The sequence below is a fragment of the Gasterosteus aculeatus genome, chromosome 5, assembly GCF_964276395.1.
Source record: "Gasterosteus aculeatus chromosome 5, fGasAcu3.hap1.1, whole genome shotgun sequence".
Lineage (NCBI taxonomy): Eukaryota > Metazoa > Chordata > Actinopteri > Perciformes > Gasterosteidae > Gasterosteus > Gasterosteus aculeatus.
In genome coordinates this window covers 10,734,500-10,759,658 of record NC_135692.1, presented here as the reverse complement: position 1 = coordinate 10,759,658, position 25,159 = coordinate 10,734,500, and the positions used below count along the sequence as shown (strand labels likewise).

The 25,159-nt window shown below is 42.4% G+C and overlaps 2 protein-coding genes and 2 long non-coding RNA genes across 5 annotated transcripts; 2 read left to right on the top strand and 2 right to left on the bottom strand.

Annotated features, from left to right (window-relative positions):
* Positions 1-77: 77 nt before the first annotated feature.
* epas1a (endothelial PAS domain protein 1a) lies at positions 78-3,756 on the top strand. Its single transcript, XM_040175970.2, has 9 exons — positions 78-425; positions 883-1,049; positions 1,445-1,680; positions 1,790-1,874; positions 2,016-2,116; positions 2,208-2,371; positions 2,952-3,058; positions 3,198-3,366; positions 3,569-3,756. Exons 1-9 carry the CDS (start codon positions 400-402, stop codon positions 3,621-3,623), a joined length of 1,110 nt encoding a protein of 369 aa, XP_040031904.2. The 5' UTR covers positions 78-399; the 3' UTR covers positions 3,624-3,756.
* A 2,963-nt stretch (positions 3,757-6,719) lies between these two features.
* On the bottom strand, positions 6,720-10,053 carry LOC144408009 (uncharacterized). Its single transcript, XR_013467750.1, has 3 exons — positions 9,918-10,053; positions 7,567-7,691; positions 6,720-7,451 (listed from the first exon to the last, which is right to left on the bottom strand). It is a non-coding gene; the product is annotated as an uncharacterized LOC144408009 (long non-coding RNA).
* glud1b (glutamate dehydrogenase 1b) lies at positions 10,042-23,815 on the top strand. 2 transcript variants are annotated; one of them, XM_040175962.2, is made up of 13 exons: positions 10,042-10,575; positions 13,441-13,521; positions 13,627-13,682; positions 14,153-14,216; positions 14,870-14,964; positions 15,940-16,119; positions 17,578-17,715; positions 17,834-17,971; positions 18,066-18,146; positions 19,347-19,470; positions 20,593-20,684; positions 21,379-21,441; positions 21,748-22,658. In XM_040175962.2, the coding sequence occupies exons 1-13, from the start codon at positions 10,179-10,181 to the stop codon at positions 21,865-21,867; spliced, it is 1,629 nt and encodes a 542-aa protein (XP_040031896.1). In that variant the 5' UTR covers positions 10,042-10,178; the 3' UTR covers positions 21,868-22,658. The 2 variants fall into 2 exon arrangements, with proteins under 2 accessions (XP_040031896.1, XP_077959482.1); XM_078103356.1 differs by lacking the exons at positions 20,593-20,684; positions 21,379-21,441; positions 21,748-22,658 and adding an exon at positions 23,553-23,815 and having other exon boundaries at positions 10,179-10,575.
* On the bottom strand, positions 19,207-23,391 carry LOC120819006 (uncharacterized). Its single transcript, XR_005712202.2, has 4 exons — positions 23,251-23,391; positions 20,434-20,475; positions 20,144-20,213; positions 19,207-20,053 (listed from the first exon to the last, which is right to left on the bottom strand). It is a non-coding gene; the product is annotated as an uncharacterized LOC120819006 (long non-coding RNA).
* Positions 23,816-25,159: the final 1,344 nt, after the last annotated feature.

The window sequence follows — 25,159 nt, the reverse complement described above, 5'->3', positions numbered from 1 at the left end:
GGGATGCTTCAACGTTTGTTGCGAGAGAAGAAGAAAAAGAAGAAGAAGTGAGGGGGGGAGGTGGGGAGGGGGAGGAAGGGGAGGGTTGGGGTTTTGCTTTTCCTGGCCGGCTGACCTACCATCGTGCTCAGCTGCGGAGGCCCTGTAGGTGATGCACACGCAGAGGGGAGAGGAGACACTCACCGCTGAAGTCATCTGTGCTGCGGGGGACCACTTGCCTTTGTGACATCTGGCACCACTAATTGCCTGTCTGATTAATTCGACGACCTGCGAGGGTGCAAACTGCAGAGGGGACGTTTCCTGCTGCGCCGTGAACTACTACTACTACCACTTTCTGCATCTCTTCTGTTCCAAGCCAACGGCCACCATGACAACGGATAGAGACGCCCGTTGGACCCAATGACGGGCGACAAGGAAAAGAGGAGGTAAAGCCGCTTCGTGGCAACTGTCATTGACCACAATGCAGATGATGATAATTTCCTGACAGTCTCATCAGATCATATGAAGTGCGTGTCATCAGGTAGAAAACCAGATACAGTGATGATTTTGGATCATGGTGACGGTAGAATCTGAATTCAAAGTCATTGCTATTGGTAAGCAAAATTACAGTATAAAGGTAGTTAAAGGTACAGTATTTCCTCCGAGTTTTAGTGAAGTAAACTAAAAGTTTACCTCAGAGACGCTCATTTTGATTCTGTTAAATTTCTGATTCAAAATCATTTAATTCATCTTCATAATGACAAAAAAACTACGACACCGTGTAAGAATGTTCAGTAGAACAGAAAGTTATTATAATTTCAACTATCTGTATCTTTTGTATACACAGACTTGTCATCTGTAGTAACGCAGTGTGAGTTTATGGCGACTTTATTTCTTCTGCAGGGCGATCAGCCGCGAGGCAGCCAGAAGGAGGAGACGGGTGGAGTCCGAGGTGTTTGAGGACTTGTCTCGCCTCCTGCCGCTCCAACCGGCCGTGCAAGCTCACCTGGACAAGCCCTCGGTGATTCGCCTCACCCTCAGCTACATACGCATGCACACAGTGCTCAAAGGTACAAGCAATCATCACCGAGCACACGAATCACACACTTTTAGGACAAAAAACAGCAATGTGCTTCACAGTGAAAAACATACGTGTTATAAACCAAAACAATATGCATGTCGTAAGTGAAATAGCATGTTGAAACAGATCTTGTTGCATTTTGAAACTGAAAGGAAGTTTTCACTTTTTTGCAGAGGAGTTACTTCTGCTTCAGAAAAAATAATAATACTTCAAACAGGCAAACTTACACAGAATCCCATACAGTATTAACAATATTCCACATTATTTTTTGACAGTTCCCTTAAGTACTGAACATCCTGGAAATGTAGACAAAAATAGAATGTTTCCTCCAACATTTTCAAAAGAACGATGAATAGAGCGTCTCACTCTCGCGCGCTGTTTCAGGGGAGTCCCGGACAAAAGCCGAGGTTAGTCAAGTGGCAAAATGTGGACAAGTGATGGGAGGTGGAAATGAACCTCGCAGCTGTGATGGAGGACGTGAGCAGGCGGAGGACGCGGAGGCCTCGGAGGAGACAGACTTGTACCTGAGGATTCTGGAGGGATTTCTGATCGTCTTATCCTCCGAGGGAGACATGATCTACCTGTCTGACAACGTCAGCAAGTACATGGGCTTGACACAGGTACACCCACGCACACACACACACACACACACACACACACACACACACACACACACACAGACACACATTTATATGTGAATGACGTGTATTCCTTTTTTCTCTCTGACAGAATGAGCTGATTGGACACAATATCTTTGAGTTCACTCACCCTTGTGACCACGACGAAATCAGAAATAATCTACGTCTAACAGCAGGTGTGTGCTTATTTGTGTGGGTCTGTGTGTGTGTGTGTGTGCGCGTCTAGGTTTTGTCAGGTGCACGTGTGGTTGTGTGTTTTTTGGGACACGCCTGCTCAAAGTGCCCCTGTAGCTGATTTCTAACTCCCTTTTTTTTAGAGGAAGTTTGGTCGGGTGCAAAGAGGGACTTTGTCGTGAGGATAAAAAGTGCTCCGACGTACAGAGGAAGAAGCGCCAGCCTCAAGTCAGCCACGTGGAAGGTCGGAGAGAAACAGCCCAACGTGGCGGCCCGGCGGGCTCCCGATCACAGTCATTGGGCTCTTTTTGATCGAGCTCCGTCTGTCGTTTCAGGTTCTCCACTGCCAGGGCAGAGCGAAGGTGTGCGTGGCCTCGTCTTCGGTTTCCTGCCTGCTGCTGACCTGCCAGCCTCTGCCCCTCTCACACACACTCCTCAGCACGCACACGTTCACCAGCCAGCACAGCATGGACATGAGGTTCACGCACTGTGACCAGAGGTGATTTAAGCTTATTTAAGCTTATTTCAACTTAACTTTATTTAAACTTTGTGCAGTTAACAAACGTCCTGGATGTATGATTTGTTCTTTTTTTCGGATTTGGTTTATCTTATAGGGTTTTAGGATTATTTTGTTTTATTAAATGAGCTGAGAGAAAGCTGTAGGAGAATACAAATCTGCAAGAGGAAGTAGTTACTCTGCACATGTTAGGCTTAAAAAAGTATGTAAATTAGAAAAAAATAAATAACCTTGAGATGAACTCCGTTTCATATCACATGGATGAGTTCTGATTTCATTTTGCAATTTTGTACATTATGAAATAATACCAATGCTGTACATGAATGAATCATTAACCGTGTTATTTTAAATTCTGGTGGAGATCTCAATGTTCCCAAAGATAGAAAATATCTGAGAAATAATTTTCAGGGTTAATGTGTACAAAATAATGCACACGACACCTAGAAAAACTCCATTTGACCGCAGCCTAAAAAGTCTTAGTTTTGATAATTTTCTGGCATTATATCTGATAAATACATCAATAAATTCAGATCGTTTTCTTACTTGTGTTTCTTTTTGGCAGAATTACTCTGCTTTTAGGTTACAGGACTGAGGAGCTTCTGGGTCGTTCCATCTATGATCTCTGTCACACACTGGACGTAAATCATTTGGCCAAAAATCATCTAAACTGTAAGAAGTGATGCCCCCCTCTACACACACACAATCACATATATATACACTAATTACAGACCTGTAGATATCTCATTCTACATCTCTCTCTCTCTCTCTCTCTCTCTCTCTCTCTCTCTCTCTCTCTCTCTCTCTGCAGTGTGTTTTAAGAGTCAGTCCGTCAGCGGTCAGTACCGGATGCTCGTGTCAGGTGGAGGCTACGTTTGGGTGGAGACTCACAGCGCCGTCATCCCCAGCGTCCGACCATGCAAGTCCAGACCTGGAGCCCACCAGCCGCTCTGCATCCTCTGTGTCACCTACGTGCTCAGGTGTGTGTTTGTGCCGTCGCCATGCAGGATTTGTGGGACTTTGATTCACCTTGAATCTCAAATTCATTTCCACGCCTCAGTGTGATTAAAGGCATTCCATGCTCGTGCACACAGGTTTATATAAGGCTGCAGACGTCTGATCATCTTCATTATCCATTGTTGATTCATTTAATTAAATGCATCCATTCATATATGTCGACAGTGGAGTGGAGGAGCCGTCCTTGCAGCTCTCTGTGGACCAGATGGTGCACATTTGAGCTGAAGCTAAAGTCTGAAGAACAGTCTGCGAAGCCTGCATCTCCAGCGAAACCACAACAATCTTCTCTACCTCCATATGTGAATTATTACCACTTACAACCTTTATTAAACACAAAACATTTGCATTCTAAACAACTTTCTGTGTGTTTTTATCAAGCAATGATGTCTCCGTTTAGTATCCGGGTAAAGCTATGAATATTTGAACTGCCGCTCGTGTACCAGACGATTGAACCAAATCTTGGGGGAATGATTGTTCAGTTAGGTTTTTTGCAAAAATGGTTTCAGTAACACAAATTTCGCCTTTGTTAAAACAAAATTGAAAGCGTTGGGCGCAGACTGTGGTTGACAGACAGTTGACGGGGCGTTGTGAGAATTGAAATATGTTGACGAAAGCAGGCAGTGTGACTTTTCCCTGACCTCGCTGGGCCAGACCTCACTTCCTTTGGGGTTTCCTTTCGAGCCACCTTGCACGTGGCGTGACAACTGACTGTGTGTACACACACACACAAACACACACGCACAAGCACACACGCACAAGCACACAGCGATATGCTGATGAGGAGATGTGAGCACAAGTCAAAGCCACAGCTTCCTGAAAGAAACACTTGATAGGAAAGTTCTCGTGGGAACTTAGTTAACTTTTTACCTCTTGACTTCTGAATTCACATTCACACGCATTTTTTTTTTCAAATTTCAGTTCTATTGGCTTTACTGGTGTGAAACAAAGTTCAGCAATGAAAACGATTAGTAATTTGAACCTGTCCATTAAATACGCTTTTATCCAGTTTCTCAAAAATACAATTGTTTGTTACATCCTCAGAACCGCTGAAGAAAAAGAAAATTGCTTTCATAAGAAATTACTGTATAGATTATTTAAAAATATGAAATTTGCAGATATCAAATAAAAACATACTATTTTACGCACCTGTTGAGAAAACACACACTCCTTTACAAAAGTATAGCTAATAACGTTAACATGTAGGTACTTCCCTTGATTATATCTTTTTTATGCTATTTTATACGACTACTTCACACATTTCATAGAAAAATACGTTTTGTCTAAGCTCCAGTTACTCTGCAGATCCAAAACATATTATGAGCTCATGAATCAGCAACTCACACAGATGTGCTCTGAATTCCACATTTGGTACCTTATAATGTGCACAGCGTACAACTCCTTAAATTCTCAGTGAGACTGAAAACGTCCTTTCTTGATTTGGTTATTTGTGTCCTTCTCTAAAAGCTGTTTGTGTACATATTTTGTTGCGTCTACGTCCAGGGCCTCTATGGAGGTGAGACCATTAAGATATCATTTTAAATAATCTATACAGTAATTTCTTCTGAAAGCAATTTTCTTTCTCTTCAGAAAGGTTCTGAGAACGTAACAAACAATTGTATTTTTGAGAAACTGGATAAAAGCGTATTTAATGGACAGGTTCAAATTACTAATCGTTTTCATAGCTGAACTGGTTAGTTCACCCAAATAACAATAAATCATATTTGTTACTCACCTCTAATAGCATATAAACACAGAATTGGAAACATGTGCTTCTGCCGATGGTCCAATACAATGCAGGTTAATATCATTGAGTTGGGTTGAGTTGGGTCACTATGGATGATCCACCACCTCACTGTTATTTATCTTGTTTAGTATTTCTTACTAAATCCCATTAGGGCTTCCAGTTTGACAAAAATAGCTCAGTTTGATGTGAGGGCAACGGACATTGATGGATGTATTTTTCTCACTTTGACTGATCCTGTCACACGTCCACGTGTAGGGGAAAACTCTTGCACCATCTAGTGTTCGAAGGGGGAGTCACTAAGATTTCAGTTCTGATTGAAACAATAGAAAAATCACATCACGTTTTCCAGGAATGTTGCCACAGACGCCTGGTTTGTAATACTGTAAATATATGAACATGTGGATGTTACCTCCTTAGGCGACTTAATAGGCATCAAGTTAGATGGAAAGTCTTTGAGATTGTCATATTAACTGACGGATTATATGAAACAGAGCTTATAATCTTCTGTCCTACAATGTTATAAGCTCGTTAATTCCTCAGGGAATCTGACTGCACATCTACTGGTTCAGCATGTAAACGAGCCGGGTACCCCGCTAAACGAGAAATCCCATCACTCGTATATTTGTATCAGCTACTCTTTCCAAGAAAACAAAATATTAAAAAAAATGTAAATGAAGGTAGATTATATAGGTGTTCACCTACAATTCGCATAATTTGGCTTTTAATTATGAGACAATTACATTTTTAAGTGTGGCATATTTGAGTTTTTTGTTGTTGAGTAAAGACAGTATTTAATACATTATTGTAATGATCATGATTAAGTCTGTAAAATAACCTTTGTTATACTAAATGTGTATAGTACTAGATAATAAAGATGAAATTCATCCCAGAGAATCTCAGTTTTAACAAAACAAAATATCATTTGTAATTTGTATTCTCTCTTTTCTCGTTGAATAGCTCGGACCGTTCCTTGATCCTTTGCAATAGAAACATTTTAGTCACTAACTTATTAATGTCTTCAGGATTAGTTTAATGATCAGACATTTACTGCTTAGTTTGCTGCCATGCTGGTTTTCAAGGTGACCTTCTTCACCAGTTGTCAATGGAGTTCCTGACCCGGCATGTTCTTTCTGAATCCTGATTACTCCAGTCGGACCAAGTCTGAGGTACAAGAGGACGGAGATAACAGGTGGAGGAGGTCACGTGGTGGTGTGACGGTTACATGTCACACTAGCATGACCTTACCGCTCAGAGGAGCTCGCTCAGAGACGAACCACCAGATAGTAAGAAAGCCATCTTTAAACTGTGACCGAACTGAAAGGCCCTTGTTTAGCTCTTCTTTTACCCTCCTCTCCCCCTTCCCCCCCAGAGCATACCCCACATGGTTGGGTGGGTGTTGTCATGCTGTCAGCCAATGGCCCGACAGTCGCTCACCCTTTGAAACACCACCACTGGCAATCGGTGTCAGTTCAGAAAGGAGAGTGCAGATAAAGGCTGTTGTTGATCAGAGATTAACAGGAGGCACACAAGCAGGGGGAATACTTGTAGGGCAATGAAGGAGAGATTGTATAGTACCATATAAATGTGATTTATTGGTCGTTGTTCAACTCCGTAAGCTTTAAAGGTATAACTACTACATAAAGAAAGGTTGCCATAAATAGAGTTGAACGGAAGTGTCCTCTGGTGTTGGAGTGCAAAGATTCACCTGAATCTCATATGTTTGTTTGCTTGAGATCAAGAAATTCTTAGTTTTCTTAGAGTTTTGTGGCAAACAAACACGTGGGCATATGAATATTCAGACAGTATAAGCCTTATTGCTTTACGTGCGCTTTAAAAAACGACAAGTGAGGAGTTTCATCTCAGAAAACACAGTAAAGCTACAGGGTCCTTCAGTGTAGAGAAAAATCAATGAGGAACTAAGCCCTGTCATTATTAGATTAGTAATAGTGAACGCTTGCCTCGACGCAGTGGCAAGATGGTTACTATTGATTACTTTGTCCTATTGAAATCAGAGCGATGAAACCGGATGACCAGAACATTTAAATGCACAGTCTGAATTTGTGTTTTTACATATTAAATGAATGTGCAGAAACAGGCCCATTTTAGTAGTCATTTTCATGTTGCGTAATCACTGTTCGAGCAGAAAAGCTGCGCCTGGGGGGCGTGATCTAATCTTATCTTCTGTGCAGAGTCCACAGGGGCGAGCCCAGGTCAGGGCCTTCGTTCAGATGAGCTCAGCGCTAAGAGTCTCTGTCTGGGCCATGCAGGCCGATAGAACACGCTGGGGCGCCATGCATGTCCTATCTGAGAAACAGCGGGAACACGCATGAGAGCAGAGTTACGTGGGAGTCACGCTATCTTATCCGTTATGGGACAATACGAGCAGCGGCTTTAACAGACAATAACAAAATTGTTTCACCGTTTCCCCAGAGTTGGAGGTTACGCCAACGCCGGTTTTCAAGGCAACCTTTGCTGCTGATGGAATTTGAGTGCCTGCCGGTTGTTGTTTCAGAAGACTCCATGATTACTCCAGTACGGCCGAGTCTGAGGCACAAGGGGGGCAGAGATGAGAGGGGGGGAGAGGTGGTCTTAGGGTTTAATGTCGCACTAGTTAGAGCTTACATTTAAAAGGAGCACACTCAGGCACAAAACAGAGACAGGAAGTGATTCAATGTTCCTCTAAACTGACCCAACTCACAGTGCACTGTCAGCTACTGATAGAGTGTTAGATAATCACAGCAAATACTTACTGATCCTTCAGTGTCAATGCGGCAACTCTGTTAGGCTGAACTTTAACTAAGCCAAAAGCTTCGATTTGCATTGCGACACATAAAAGATGACAATGCTGATGTGCAGCATGTATTATGTTTACAATGTTATTTTATTTCAGACGGTTAGAGCGTCAACATTTTCTAAGGATGAGGATGATGCGATACATTGTCTTGAGGACCATGAATGCCAATCCATCCGATAGTAGTTATTTCAGTCTGGAAAAAAGAAGAAGAAGAATGTTCAGGCCCCACCGCCAAGAAAAATGTAACAAAATGTTGGATGGAAATGTCCATGCTGGATTTTTGTTGAAATAACGACACTTTGTGACTCCATGTGTGCTTTTATTAATAATAGAATAAGTCAACACAAAGCATTACTAAGTTTAACTAAGTTTTAACTTTTAAGTTCAAATCTAAAACTTGTCAGAGCTCTTCGAATTAAAGAGAAGAAGTAAGTGGACGTAACTAAACAGGGCTGTGATGTTTTACAGTGCGCTTCGATCCGTGTTCTCTCCGTAGTTGCATGTCTTCAGTGTCCTTGAGCAAGACACCGAAGCCCCAGTGCTTCACAGCAGCACACTGCTCCTTAATGACTAAGGATGGGTAAAATGCAGAGAATAATTCCCCCATGCAGGATTAATGAAGGATTATAGATAAAATAATAACAATCATTTAAAAAAATATATACATTCCCCCAGCCCCTTGCGGCCAACCCGTAATACCTCCGTGCCCCACCAGAGGGTCGCGCCACACAGTTTGAGAACCACTGGTGTGATGATTGAGGTCAATTAGAAGATAATTATTCAACTAACTGATTTTTCACTTTTCTAGTCAAATATTTTGAAATCTAGTAGATGGATTAACACATTTTGTTGACATGCGTGGTCCTCAGAGGATAAAGCCTGCTGTCCTTGGTGATCCCAAATGTGTCCTTCACATTTGTTTAAGGAGAAATTTCTTCACAGCATTTGGATGAATTGCTATGAAACGTATATTCATGTCCTGCTTAAAGATAAATTGTAATAAGTTGATGAATTATTTTTATTCACGGCCACCATCTGGGCGAAGTTCAGGTTCGTTCAATACTTTGGATTTTTACCAAACATGCCACAGGAAACCCATCAACTACAGCTGTACTTTGTGTATAAGTAGTATTCGTAAATGTTTGCATTTTATACATGGAAATATCTAAACATACATTCGTACGTCAGCACGTATGACTCACCATGTGCAGCCTCAAGGCAGATTTTGTTTCAATGGCAACAGTAAATTATTTGCGCTGATGGTCATAAACTGTACATCACCAGATCAACCCCCTTATTCATTGTTGCCGATGTTATTCAGGGTGGTTAATGAGTGGTTAATGAGTGATGCAAACACCATGGGCCTTTCTCACTCACTCCACAGATCAGGGAACGGTTGAGGACAGCAGGCCTCACAAAGAGCCTCTGAACAAACACTAAAGTACAGAACTGTAACACTGTAGTCGCTGTACAAAAGCTAATAAATGATCAAACTGGTGCACGCTCATCGCTCATCCTACCAACTCAATGCACGGTTGACATATTTATTTTCATTTTACTTATATTCTGACGTTATTCATTTAAAATATTTTTAAAGCGGGCAGTTTAGAATTTGTTAGGTGGCTTTTAGGTGGTTGTTTGGTCTGAAACAAATACTACTGTCTAGTCTCTCAAATTACGAGAATAAAAGGTATTGTTTAATCAAAGGGCAGAAAGAAAAATCAAGGATGGCTTTTATGTTGATAAATACATAAAAAGGGCCCTTTAAAAGATTTTTTTAAAATTATTATTAATAATTTTGTGAACAGGTATATTTGCTACTTCTTGGTGATGAATACCACTTTTTTGTCTATTTTATTTATATATATTATTATATATGAATATGTAATTTAATTTATTTATCTGATTATCAAATTACTACTAATTCACTGACTGATTCGAATGGCGCAAACTCGGGAACGCGCGGTGTCAATTACCTCGCACGGACGCGCGCCTCTGTTGGTCCTCCTCTTCCGCTCGCGTCCCAAGGACTCCTCACTCCCCCGCTCCCCCTCCTCCTTGGCTCCTGCTGCCTTTTAAGTGAAACTGACACAGCGTGCCATTCCCCACTCGGCCAGAGGACGGGACGCGGTGAGGACTTGCTGTGTCGCTCATTATACCCCCCCGCCCCCACCATTGCCCTCGTTGTTTAGTTGCCTCTTCATTAGTTCCTTTGGACGGTCATCTTAGTCCCAGTCATGTATCGGTATTTCGGGGAGCTGCTGAGCCGCTCCGCGGGCAGTGCCCTGGCCTCGGGTTGCGTTGACTCCGCTCTCCCGGTGTCCTCCTCCCTGATGCGGGTCCGTCGCTACGCAGACGCGGCGGACAAGCCGGACGACCCCAACTTCTTCCGGATGGTCGAGGGCTTCTTCGACCGCGGCGCCAGCATCGTCGAGGACAAGCTGATCGAGGACCTGAAGACCAGGGAGACCCCCGAGCAGAAGAGGAGCCGTGTGCGTGGCATCCTGCGCATCATCAAGCCCTGCAACCACGTCCTCAGCGTGTCTTTCCCCATCAAGAGGGACAACGGCGAGTGGGAGGTGGTGGAGGGGTACCGCGCCCAGCACAGCCAGCACAGGACACCCTGCAAAGGGGGTAAGAACGGAGCCCAACCGCCGCGGCTGAGCCGCCGCGTTAGCTAACGCTAGCTTTAGCCAGCCGCTTAGCCGTTAGCCCGCCCACTAGCATGTCAAACACCAGGAAGCCGCTGTCATCAGCGGCTATTGATCCCGGTTAGCCGTAACACGCGGATTCACTGCTCAATGCACTCGTGTTTCTAAAACAACCACAAGTTCATTGTTGTAAACTTTTTGTTTACTGTTGTTTCGCCTGCCACGCACTGCTCTCATGACTTTTTGTGCAGTTTTACATTGACCTTCCTGCTCCCCTGAAGGTATAATACCCCCCCCCCCTCGTTTTGATCTACACCCAAACCGATAAGGTGGATTGGTTTTGCTTTTCTTCCTCACGGATCTGATTACTTCTATTCTTTTTATGCACCAGTTATGTCTTTGCGCATGTCAGGCCTTTGCCACCATGTGCCGCACTCCTGTTGGACCAGTGCAGACCTACTGCACCTTTTTGATGAGTGTGTGTGTGTGTGTGTGTGTGTGTGTGTGTGTGTGTCAACCTTGGGCACAGGAGGGTATGCAGCATGACGGTCCCATCGTGGTTCAAAGCCGAGGCATTATGGGTTACTGCTGCAGTGCACTCTGGGTGATTTGAGGGATATGAGACGTATAGGTCGGACGGACTGTCATAGCTGGGGAGGGGGCGGTTTTGTTTCCAGGCACTCCGATTTGTTCGCTGTGTGCCAGGTGGGGGGAGAGGGGGAGGAGGAGGCCTTTCTCAGCAGACAGGGAGGCCAGCCAGTTAGACGGACATGCTTGAATGGTACTCGCCGCTTGTGACACCCCCCCCCCCTCCGTTGTACCTGCTATGAAGTAGTTAATGTGGAAATATTTTAGGGAGTCATTGTGTGTGTGTGTGTGTGTGTGTGTGTGTGTGTGTGTGTGTGTGTGTGTGTGTGTGTGTGTGTGTGTGTGTGTGTGTGTGTGTGTGTGTGTGTGTGTGTGTGTGTGTGTGTGTGTACCGGTTAAGAGAGTCATTTATGGAGCCAAGATGATTTATGGATTCTCCCATCAAGCCACTTAATGGTTTAAATCTGCAGCCTGTACGTGCAGCCATCAGATCGAGACCTCTCGGAGAAGCCATTGATTGAAAATCAATTCCATTAAGCGCTTCGTAGCTTCTACCCATATCATAAAAGCTTGACCGAAGCCAAATCAAACATCAAAATGGCCTCCACAGTGTTCGTATCACTAGATATCTTGCTCTGTTTTGTCTAACCCAGATCAAAGTCGCAGGCAATTTTAACTTTCCATCCATTTCATACAAGTGGAAACGCCATTATTTGTTGCATTGGCCCATCAAACAAATCTGATTGGCCAACCTTCTAGATTACAGGGGTCAACTAGAAAGATCAGCTTAATGTTGTTTTCTTCTTTTCTGTGGGTTTAATCATTGATGCGCATAGACTCCTGCCAGTGTTCAAATCAAAGTGCAAAGGCGTGTGTGCGCGTGCGTGCGTGTGCGAGCAACCCCCCCTTTCGGAGTGACAGCTGCGTTTGACCGAACCCTGTCTACAGAATTGGCGTCCTAACTCGGGGATATCATGTGGTGCTTCTATGCACGCAAAGTTATTCACCCAACGCCGGATGAGACATGTAGTTGTCATATTTGATCGAGGGTTGTTATTTAGGCTAAATTGTCAACCTCTTTCTGCTTTCCGTGCAGAAGTTTGTGTCACTTTGTATACACTTGGTGTCAATGTTCTGTTGAGTGTACACTTCTAATGGCATGAATAATATTCTGCAAGAGGTTATTACTAATGCAAAGGAATCGTATTGGGCAAAAAGTGCTAAAGACTTTTAAATAGTAAAAGCACACGCCTAAAATGTTTGAGAGGATTCTATATAAGTGGCTGGTTATTTTAGGCCCGAGCGCCTCTGAAGCCGTTGGCTCTGTGTCCCCGTCAGGCCTGCGTGTCGACGTTTAACAACCCGGCCTGCTGCAGGAACTTCAGAATTTCAACGGAGGTTTCTGTTTGTTTCCAACAAATCTGTCCGCCATTACAGAGGAATGTGTTTGCCCCAATGTTTGGTTGCTCTGGTGAGCGGTTGGCTGGGTTGGTGGGTGGGTACATGAATGGTTGGGTGGGGGATGGGTATATATGCAGTTAGGCTTTTTTCTTCTAATTTGATCTGGGCGGTCCAGAGTCTTGTGTTGGGCCCGAGGTAGCTCAGCTGATCCTCAGATGAAAAGGGGGGGCGCGCTAGTGTTCCTGTGTTTGTGCTTAAAGTTTAACACATTACAAATAACACCGGGTTCTTTTGTCCCCTCGAAAAACTTTTTGTCCCCCCCCCTGCTTTGTACGGTTTGCCCTTGGCTTTCTCTGCAGAAGGCAACTCTGGATGAGCTATATTGGGTACTGCAAGACAATCCTACACAGACACACTATGCCAATAAGAAAGTATAGTCTCATGTAACGCAGCACACAGGCTGGCCCACACATGTTGCCACGACGACTGTAGTAAACACCCCACAACAGGAGGGTTTGACTGTACATCGGGGGCGGGAGTCTGGAGGGGGAGCTGGGATTGGTTCTTGAGGTTTCCACCCGCTCGCTGATGCTACCGTGACTGCCGGGCACACCCTGTGACCTCTGACTCGTTCATGTGAGATTGTAGGAAAACACGCTGTGATTACTGGTCTTCTCTGCTATGTGTTTCCCCTTTTCTGTTGTTGAGCTGCCGTGTGGTGGAGCCGGTGTCTGTAGGCTAATTATGTCCACATGTTGCAATCTAAACCCTTAAAATGTATACAAGGCACTGTAAAATACATTTGGCATGCAGCTTATCACATGTAGTATATTTACGGTGTGTTGTTTGATTCCTTTAGGTATCCGCTACAGTATGGACGTGTCCGTAGACGAGGTCAAAGCCCTGGCCTCCCTGATGACCTACAAGTGTGCTGTTGTCGGTAGGTTAAAGCTTAAACTTTGACGATGTTCTTCCATCGTGAATCACAACTTAAATCAAAGTGTGTGTGTGTGTTCGCTCTTTTAAAGCTCTTATTGTCTTCCAGATGTGCCATTTGGGGGAGCTAAAGCTGGAGTCAAGATCAACACCAAGAATTACTCTGTAAGCCTTCTAATGCTGATCCCCCCCCCCCAGTAGAAATATATTCACATGTTTCACTGCATGCTGTAAGACGTGTAGGAAAAGAAACTAAGCACGAGTGACCATCCAAGCACAATAGAATTTATAGATCAAATATTTTCATTTTCCACTTTTCTATTATTGAGAAAGCTTGAGATTGGAGAGCGAACAGAACCTGAAATGTGTCTTATGTCTCTTTGTGTTGCATTCGACTTTCAGGGCTGCATTAACTATTGCCAGTAGATGCTCATGTGAGAATTTTGTGGTCCAATAAATTTTCCCCCTACAAAAAAAACAACTTTTAACATCAAATGGAAACTAGCGGTTTATGTGGACGAGACCCTGTTTGGATTTGCTGGATTCCTTTTTTTTCTTTGTTCTCTCCCTTGACTGTAATGAATGTCTCAAACTGTAGCCGATATGTTTTCTTTACTAAACTCCGTGTGTTGCAGGATAATGAGCTGGAGAAGATTACCAGGAGATTCACCATCGAGCTGGCCAAGAAGGGGTTTATTGGTGAGTTCCCTTGTTTAAAAGTTATTCCAAAAAAATATCACAGTACATCAGTATAAATTTGTTTGGGGGGGGGGGGGGGGGGTGGAGTCTGTTATTTGACTCTGTTGGAAGTGGCTTCGGTGGGGGAGGTTTCCACCCAGAGAAGAAAACATTTCCTGTCATCCAGCGCTGTTTGTTCAGGAAGGGCTAGCTCAGGGTGCGCCTGTGTAAACTGAAAAGGCGGTCAATAATAATGGTAAGAAGAACCTGCTGTTTACCAATGGGGAGACAGAAATGATAAGCAGTGTGTATGTCAACAGCCCTTACATGAATGTTAATATGTATTGTGTTCAGTCACACGCCGCGATATCGCATCTGTTTCATGCTCGTACGCCGCAATAGTTGTGTCATTCAGTGAGGTTCGGTACAAGCGCCTTCACCACTGAATTTTTAGGCCCCCTGAAGGCAAAGTAGCACGCTTTGCACAAATCACTGGCCCGCTGCGTCGAGTGTAACATGGTCAAACTGCCTAAATTGAGCAAGCCCTCCTTCTCTTAGTAATCCCCCCCCCCCCTCTTCTAATATTATTACCTACATTAGGTTTCCGCTCTGTGTCTTTTTTTTATTTTAATTCCTGCTTTGTGACTGCCGTGCTTGGTTAACTCTCCTCCCAGGACCTGGCATCGACGTCCCGGCTCCAGACATGAGCACAGGAGAGCGGGAAATGTCCTGGATCGCCGACACGTACGCCAACACCATTGCGCACACTGTGAGTTCTCAGGCCTACACAACGAATCTGTACGACCTCCCTCATTTTGAAACGGGCCACATCCCAAGCAAAGCGTGAGTCACATGGAAAGCACGAGCAGTGGTTTCCTGCCTCTCCCTTTCCAGCCGACCACTGACACGGTCTTCCTCTTTTAAGAGAAGCTTTGCAAACTAAGGCCGGTTTGTTCTCAGTTAATGGATCTCTCGTCAAAACCTGACAAACGGGACTATTTGACTGAAGATGGAAAATAATAATGTATAATCGAAGATAATTAGTTGGATGCTTTTAAATAACATAGCTTTTAACCGTCTTTTAATTCAAGAAAAAGTAGAGAAAAGCCAGTTAGGGTTTAAACTAGATTTGCTCATAATGACTGATTATTACAGGTTTCGTCCATTTTGTTTTTCGTCTCAAAAATAAATGACTTGTTACTTCCCAGAGCCGAAGGAGACGTCTACGAATGTCTTGTAATGTTCCTGTATCCAGTGTTCTGCTGCAATTTCAGTGACTCATAATCACATAGACTGGGAACGCCACATAAACACACCACACTCTACATACCTGCATCGTTTAAATGTAAACGACTGCAAACCGTGTACCGTTATGGTGCAGAAACAAACGCACCTAACCTGCGTTTTGTGACCAGTAGTCATTTTTAAAGGAGTTCTTTCATTTCAGCCAAGTCGTGTGTCCGGGTGTGTGTGTGTGTCCGGGGGTGTGTGTGTGTGTCCGGGGGTGTGTGTGTGTGTGTGTGTGTGTGTGTGTCCAATGGCTGATACTTGTACCATAGACAGCCTCGATCCCACTCAGCCATTGTAGTTGGTGCTTGACATCTCGGTGGTTTGCTAGGGAATAAAACTTGTTTTAAGTCCTAAAAAAAAAAAATCTCCTGTGAACATCGTCAACAATGCACGTATGCATAATCCGTCTACGGCCCACTGCACGCGGTCTGATGTTCTCCGTGTGTGTTGGCAGGACATCAACGCCCACGCGTGTGTGACCGGAAAGCCCATCAGCCAGGGAGGAATCCACGGGCGGATCTCAGCCACCGGACGCGGAGTTTTCCACGGCATCGAGAACTTCATCAACGAGGCGTCCTACATGAGCATGCTGGGCCTGACACCCGGCTTCCAGGACAAGACCTTTGTCATCCAGGTACACACACACACACACACACAGAAGACTCCTTTTCAAGACCGGAGAGATGAGACCCTTAATGTGCTGCAGACTTTGCAGCACAGATACTCAAAGGATTTAAGTTTTCATTTGAAATGGTGATGAAGGGTTTTAGAGCTTCAATCAGATGGATGCCATCTGCTTTAGCCCGGCCCGGATCTTCTGTTGACGGACGGACGGCAGTGAATTGAAGGATGTTTCTCTCTCTGTTCATGAGAGAGAGTGGGACCAATTTAAACTCTTTGACTGCTGTAGTTTCTGCTTGTCGAGTCCGATATCGGAGGTTATTGAGCTCAATGTTTTTTGGTTTTAGCGTCTTGGATTAAATTAAATCAATTGTAAATCTTATTTGAAAAGTAACCTTGAATAAGTCTCAAAGAGGAAATCAATACGGCTCAAAGACTGAAGGGGTGGAAACATTAGTTTCTTTCTAGAAACTTACCTGTGATTTAAAATGTATCTGTAAAAAGATAAATGCATCTTCAGTTCCACTTCAATTTGTCACATAGCAGCTCCTCCTATGTCCTAGAGACACTGACACACTGTTACTAAACCCCCACCTGCCTGCCTGCTATCCTGGAAAGCTTTCTATGATATTTTCTTCTTATAAAAACAATGATCTTGTATTCTGATTCTAAAAAAACAAACAAAAAAAAAAACATGTTCATGAAACATAAAAAAGGATCTGCTTTGGTTTCCTTACTATTCAAATCGGTTTCAATAATCCTTTCCCTGCTTCTATAGAGATCTGAAAAGTGTAGAAGGGATAAACTGTCATCGAGAAGGTGAAGACGTGATCACAGCAGCTGAACCATGACGTGCAAAAAACTAATCTCTCTCTCTGTGTTAGAGGATTATGTTGCGCTGTGATTGGATTTTCTTAGATGTATTGGTGAGGGAGGAGAGAGAATCTAGCGTAGTATCAAGATGATGAAGTGCTCATGTTTTTATTACTCAATTTAGAAAAAATCAGCCCCCTGGAGTTCTGTTAAATTTGAGCTAGTATTGTGTATACAAAACGGTTCATGCAATGAGATGAAACCAGATGTGTCTCGTGCAGATGTTATTTTCCCTCATCATAAATGGGTTGCTATTATTTATTCTCAGGTAGCTGGACACTGAGTCGCATGCTGAAGTAACGTTGATTCATAGTTTTGAAGGGTAGTTTTCCTTCAACTCGGACCACTTTCCTCGTGATGCGTCATAGGTTGTATACAGGCAACAGAATAACGAGTCTCAGGCGGCAGATCTTCTGTTCCTCTGGGCCCATTTTCTGTTAAATCACGATGAAGCTGTTATAACTTAACCGGCCACATGGTGGCGCCAGTGTTTGGAATTGAATCATGTTTACTACTGATAATGATTTTATAAAAAGCCAATTTTGTAGTTATTTTGAACAGTTGTGAATATTTCTTTATTCTTGGTAACTTTTCACAGGGCTTTGGTAATGTGGGTCTCCATTCCATGAGGTACCTGCACAGGTTTGGGGCAAAGTGTGTCGGGATCGGTGAGATTGATGGAGCCATTTACAACGCAGAGGGCATCGACCCCAAACAGCTGGAGGACTACAAACTGGTGCGAGCACATCTGCCCCTCCCTCACTTCTATCTCCTTCCTTCTATAATTTATTTTCTCCCCAATAGTCCACCTTAACCTTTTTCTTCCAACTCATGCGTTTCTTCCCTTTCTGTAGCAACACGGCACCATTGTGGGCTTCCCAGGAGCCAAACCCTACGAAGGGAACATCTTGGAGGCAGACTGTCACATCCTGATCCCCGCTGCCGGAGAAAAGCAGCTCACGCGTGTCAACGCCCCCAGGATCAAGGCCAAGGTAAACACTCACTTTGATTAAACCAAAGTGCTTTAGGTCACATGAGTTGTGAAGTGTGGTGCAAGTTTTTATTTTTATTTTTTTCCTCTTTCAGATCATTGCTGAAGGCGCCAATGGACCCACCACTCCAGATGCTGACAAGATCTTCCTGGAGAACAATGTCATGGTTATTCCTGTGAGCGGACAGAAACGCAAACTACAACATTGGAAACACATTCATATATACATACATTATTACATGTCATTTAGCTGACGCTTTTATCCAAACTGACTTGCAATAAGTGCATTTCAACCACAGGGATACAAACCTAGAAGAGCAAGAAACAAAGTGCAATTTCATTAAATAAGACAATTTGCTGTAGATGAGTGGCGTTATAAGTGCTACAATTTGTTAGTCTTTTAGTGGATGTAGAGTGAAGAGGTGTGTCTTTAGTTTGCGGCGGAAGATGTGAAGGCTCTCTGCGGTCCTGATGTCATCAAAGAGCTCATTCCACCATTTCAGATCAAGGACGGCAAAGACTCGTGATCTAGTCGAGTGTTTTGCTCTCAGTGAGGGAGGGACGAGCAGTTTGTCAGATGCAGAGTGGAGAGTGCGGGTCGGGATGTCGGGTTGGAGTAGTGTGGGAGAATTTCGGAAGGTTAAAGACCAGTCGAGCTGCTGCATTCTGGATGAGCTGCAGAGGTCGAATTGCGGTAGCAGGGAGACCAGCCAGGAGGGAGTTGCATTAGTCCAGGCGGGAGATGACAACAGCCTGAATCAGTACCTGGGCAGCCTTCTGAGTGAAAAGCTGTTGTAGAGCGTGTTGTACAGGATCGTGTTGTCGCAGTGATGTTGGGAGTCAAGGAGGCCGAGGTTCCTAGCGGTCAAAGTGGGCGTTAACTTTGGCAACTCCGTGTTCACTGTCCTATAGATATGGAACTGATTTGAAGAAAGATTTTTTTTTTAATTATGTATTTATTACTCCGGTTTCCTTTTGGGTCTGCTAAAGTGAAAAAACTTGTTTCTGAAATTTTAAAACAAACCAGAGGTTTGATTCAATAACAAAACTGCAATTTGCTTTAAAGTAAATAAGACCATCAAATTCTAGGTAATCATTCCTACATAAAAATACAAGGTTCTTTACCAAAGTTAAATAAACCATTATTTACACCCCCCCTCTTTTTTTTATTATTTTTTTTTTTTCAAACCACATTCATCCAGTCCTCATGGAGCATAGTCAAAACCAAAACAAGTGTTACATCATGGTCTTTTTTTTATTTAACAGAGAAATACGTTTTTTTTTCCCAAATGAAATCTTAAAACCAACAATACGGGACAAAATATTTCAACACTGGAGTGAAGATCATTAGATGACTGTGATGTTTTATCCTGCAGGACATGTACCTGAACGCCGGCGGTGTGACGGTGTCTTATTTTGAGTGGCTGAAGAATCTCAACCATGTCAGCTACGGAAGACTGACCTTCAAATATGAGAGGGACTCAAACTACCACCTCCTCAGTGAGTACAATACGGCTCCCTACTTCCTCTAACAAGCACACGCGTGAACCTGTTATTTTGGAGGCACAATTCTAAACCAATATATAAACATCAGAAAGGGGAAATGACAAATATGTAATATAGTTCACATCCCAGTTACCTATTCATGAAACTAAATTGTAGAATGAGTGTCCTCTTCATTAAATATCTAATCTGCAATCTCGGGTAACTTTGTAAACAAGCGCGCCATCTGCATTCTTTCAAAGTTTTTCTCAAACCACTCTAACATATCTGGTTCTTGTTTGCTATATACCAGAAATAATGTTAGCGGATAAAAACATACGGTTGTAAACTTCCCCTTAAGTCGGATTGGGCTTTTTTTTGTTCTCTGTTCAAGTCGAGTAAGATCTGGATGCAACTCCATTATTACAGCCATCCATCCCTCCTCATCGTTGCTGCGGAAAACCAAGCTTGCTCTCTTAGTAGTTCTATATTCGTTATAATAGAGCACGTCTTTATGTTCATCCAGTTCTTTTCTTCTAAACTTTTTTCTTTGTCCTGCTGTTTGAACCCCGTCAGGATATTCAAATCTACGAGCGGCCATCTATAGTTGAGAGAAAAAGGGAACCATTTAAAAAAAAAATCATACTGCTGATAAATGACACAACGTATTAGAATGGCTTTGATGTTATACCTTCTATTTCTCTTTTGCTTTGCGATGCGCCGGGTTTCTTAGTGGGATGAGGGAAGCTCTGCAGCTGCTTCTTAGAGGGACAAGTTGAAAATGTTTAACTCTTCTTTCTCTGCAGCACACGTGGTTACTGAAATGGGTTTTTTTTACGAACACTTGTTTTGTAAAACCTAAATTCTGTAGTACATTTATTTAATCCTTTCCTGTTGGATGTTTTAATTGCTGACAGAATGCTCATGTCTTGTTCGATGCAAGATTATTTTTCGTTTACAATAAAAAGATGATTTTCTTACTGGATCTGCGGCGTCGGTGATGTTCAAAGTCAGCTGATGTCTCTGTCAAAAAAAGACAGACTTCTTAAGACAAGAAAAGATCTTGTCGCCAACTTCTTTCCATCTTTTTTTTTTATACTAAATACAGAAGTACAAACTAAATATCTTATTTTTTTCTAGTGTCTGTGCAGGAAAGTTTAGAGAGGAAGTTTGGTAAGCAGGGTGGGCCCATACCGGTCGTACCTACCGCTGACTTCCAGGCCAGAGTCGCTGTAAGTAACTTGCTCACACACACAAAAATGCATAAATTTAAATTATGATTTTTTCCGTTGACTCTAACTATATTATGCTTTCATAATGCTCTCATCCACTCCAGTCAACCATATTTATGGATAGTTCTTAGATGGGGTTTCAAACTCTCTTAATCGACAGAGTTCTCACATTAAGTTAATTCAAACACTTCTTTCTTTCACATTTTTAATCTTCATGTAGCGTACTGCTTAATATTTTGTGGGGATAATAACTTGTACAGCTTTCCCTCCACTTGATACCTGCGTATGATGTCACAGTGCTCGGCATTTTATCACCCTTAAAGCTACGCAGCAGGTTATACTGGAAATGCTGAACACGTCTCGAGAGCTGTGCCTGGATAAACCGAGGCTATACTACACTGGATTTGGGAGTGTTTTTTGTGTTTCTCCAGTTTGAACATTCCTACAATCAAACAAAGGGTGTAGGAGTGTCCCAAACACTCTCAAATCAAATTAAAAGCCTTTTCATTGTGATTGCTCTGCTGCGAAAACTATCACAAATGCCCCCAGCTAGTTACCAGAGCAAAGTTGTGTTGACAATTAATTCATTTAGTCAGAATTGAATTTACAAAACAATGTTCTAAATGTTAAATGCAACTCTGCCAATTTTTGCTATTCATTATTCTGTTCATAATTCTATAAACTTTGTTGGCAGGGTGCCTCTGAGAAGGATATCGTTCACTCTGGTTTGGCCTACACCATGGAGAGGTCTGCCCGGGTAAGTGATCATACATGTTTGTAGTGAGCAGTCAACATATTATCTAACGCACTGAGAAGAAACACGCAACCTGCACTTTGCTCAAAATTGGTGTTTTATGATAAAAACAAATACTGACAAATGTTATTTTAAATGCCCAAAAATGAATTCCGGTATTCTTTGTAATTTACAAAGGCAACAACCATCCCTGATGGACCTAAACGTATGTTGGTTTAAATTGTACTTGTGCTGCTCTCTCAAACAGGTGGAGACACAAGTTATTAGAATTGCTTTTGGAAAACATTAAATGTGATTCCTTCTTTCTAGCAAATCATGCGCACAGCAACGAAGTACAACCTGGGCTTGGACCTTCGGACGGCCGCTTATGTCAACGCAATCGAGAAGGTCTTCAAAGTCTACAACGAGGCGGGGCTGACCTTCACATAAATGGCCAATGGCGACCCACGATTCCTCTCCCTCCTGCTATTGATCACCCTTTCCTGCCTCTTCCACCCTCTAAACAGCCTTCAGAACATATCACTGTTTACCACACACACACACACACACACACACACTGCAAAACATCGCCTAGTATTTCTCCTGTGATCTTTGTGCTGTCGTTATACCAGATCTGCTTTTCTGTTTAAAATGTTGCCCTGTTTTGCCTGAGGTTATATGGACAGAGTAACTTCTCGTCTCTCCCGCAGCCCTCATAAACATTAATGATGTTGTTGTATGGCAGCCATGTTCAGAGCGCCCATTGTGTGATCTCTGAATACAGCCGCAACCTTCCTGCTGCGATTTGTTTCAGTTCGATAGCACTACAGATGCCTTAATTCAGGAAAAGGGTCTTTTCTAAAAGGGACATGGCCAAATAAATTGAACATTCATTAAAAGGGTGTTTGCGTTAACTTTTTGTGAATAAAATAGTGATTTTGAGTTAGTCATCAAACTCTTCAGGAGCAGTGGGTAGTAGTGAAGTAGCCATGGTTAGAGATTATAATACTTTTCCTGCTTTCCCTTTGCGCATAATACTAAAAGCTGCTTCTCCCCAAACTCCTCCGCTGGCCATGAAGGAGGAGCAGGGAGGCGTGAGTTGTCATGTGATCGCCCGTCCCTTGGTAGACATGTTCTCCGTCTCGTCCGTCCAGTTCTTCAACATTGACACTTTTTTTTTTTTTTGGAGGAAATTACTTTTTATTTTACTTTTTGAAAAACCAATAAAATGTTCCGAAAAACATGCAGTGTTGCATCATTTATTTTGACGGACTACAGTATGAAAAATGTTTTGTCGTTTTCAGGGCTTCCCCATTATGACCATTTTAATAATATACTTATTTTTAAATTCATCCATTGTAATTACATTTTTAATGCACATTTAAATGTATTCATGAAATATTACTTTTCATAACGCTTTTCGACTTAATATGACTTTAATCACTTTGTTTGATATACAATATTGTATTGTAGTTTTTTTCTCAATTGTTATGAGACACTGCCCCTGCCAAATAATTTAAAATTTTATAACAAATTGGTCATAACTCTTCTAAATGTTACCTATGTACTACACCATTAGACTTTTTCGCCATTTTATTTTATGACTACCATTACTTTCGACATGCTTTGACATTTTAAAAAGTTTTGACAAACCTTGTAAATTGTAAACACTTGTTTTGTAAAACTTAAATTCTGTAGTACCGTTTTTAATCCTTTCCTGTTGGATGTTTTAATTGCTGACAAATGATCTTTCATCCAACAAGACATGAGCATTCTTTCATTTACAATAAAGATGAGACTAAAATTTCAAAGTTCAAAAAGATGATTTCTTACTGGATCTGCGGCGTCGGTGATGTTCAAAGTCAGCTGACGTCTCTTTCCAAGAGAAAAGATCTTTTCGCCAACTTCTTTCCATCTTTATTTATACTCTCTGCCTTGTTCACGTGGCGCCAATCAGACAGCAGTGTCATTTCTTACCTTGTATGTTTGTGTGAGACATCCAATGGGTGTGTCCTCACCAGTGCTTATTCGTCCAATGTTTTTGTTCTCAAGAATGCAGATGCAAATTATCATTGCATTTTTTTACACCCTGTGTCCCTAAAATACAGAAGTACAAACTAAATATCTTTTTCTAGTGTCTGTGCAGGAAAGTTTAGAGAGGAAGTTTGGTAAGCAGGGTGGGCCCATACCTGTCGTACCTACCGCTGACTTCCAGGCCAGAGTCGCTGTAAGTAACTTGCTCACACACACAAAAATGCATATATTTTTAAATTATGATTCTTCCGTTGACAAGAATGGCAGTTTGACTCGAAAGATATTATGCTTTCACTCTGACACTGAGAGGATCTTTATCCATAATCCATATTTATGGATTAGTTCTTAGACGGGGTTACAAACACTCTGTATCAACAGAGTTCTCACATTAGGTTAATTTAAACACATCTTTATGTAGCGTACTCCCTAATATTCTTTGGGGATAATAACTTGTACGGCTTTCCCTCCACTCGATACCTGCGTATGATGTCACCGTGCTCTGCATTTTATCACCCTTAAAGCTACGCAGCAGGTTATACTGGAAATGCTGAACACGTTTAGTGATCTCTGTCTCGATAAACAGAGGCACCATGATACTTGAACCCCCGGCAATAGTACACTGGATTTGTGAGTGTTTCTGTAAAAAGATTCTTTCTCCAGCATGCGAGGACATTCCTACCATCAAACAAAGGGTGTTGGAGGAGTGTCCTAACATTCTCAAATCAAATTAAAAGCGTAACCCCTTTTCATTGTGAATGCTCTGATGCCCGGTTGTCAAACTCAAATACACAGTGTGCCGAAAGTCAAGAGCTAGACAGGTTAAAGATTTATTGAAAACTTGAAAATTGAAAGAACCTCAGTGCACATATTGAACCTGGAACTAGCAATAAATCAATCAAAATAATACATAAAAGTAACAAAGTCAGTTGCATTAATTGTTTATGGCTCTATATCTGCAGTTTTTTCAGAGTAATTTCAAGTAAAAACATTTTCTACACGCTTTTCTATTTTCTACAAATATATTTTTTTAAATACGGACAAATCGCAGCGTGGAGTCAGCACAAGTATGTTGGGTTTTTCAGCAAACTGTGCAGTTGGGAAGGCGGCGACCTGCTCTTTCATTGTTTGGCAGTGCGGAAAATGGCTTTCGTTTTTGTGCAGCATCTGCGTCTGCCACAGCCGCAGCTTGGTTTAAAAAGCCCTCACTGAGGCGCTCATGCCATGACGACACGGCCCCGCAGGCTGAGCGCATTCAGGTGGCTCGTCATGTCACACAGAAACCTTTTATTTGGGAGCTCTGTTTTGCCTTTCACTTTTCTTTCCATCAACTCACAGATCTCATCACACAATTGGAAACATCTTTCTTAGCGCCCCCTACATGTATCAATAAAGCAACTGCTTTGATCCAGGTGCACTCATTTGGAGCCCACAGCTATAATCCAGCTGTTCAGATTTCAGATATATAAGTTACACTATGAATTTCTGCACTTATTTTTACACACTTGCAATATTTCCCAGTTTTTTACAGGGCGCTATATTGTAATAAATAGCCAACATCCTATGAAATTCATTTTCACTTTTCTCAACTTACCATTCTTTGAGTCTTTTTCAATCAGTTTTACAACATATTGTGAAATTACAATATAACTATTTTATGACATTTTTCAACATATGATAGTAATTTTGTTTACATTTCTGTACAAATCAA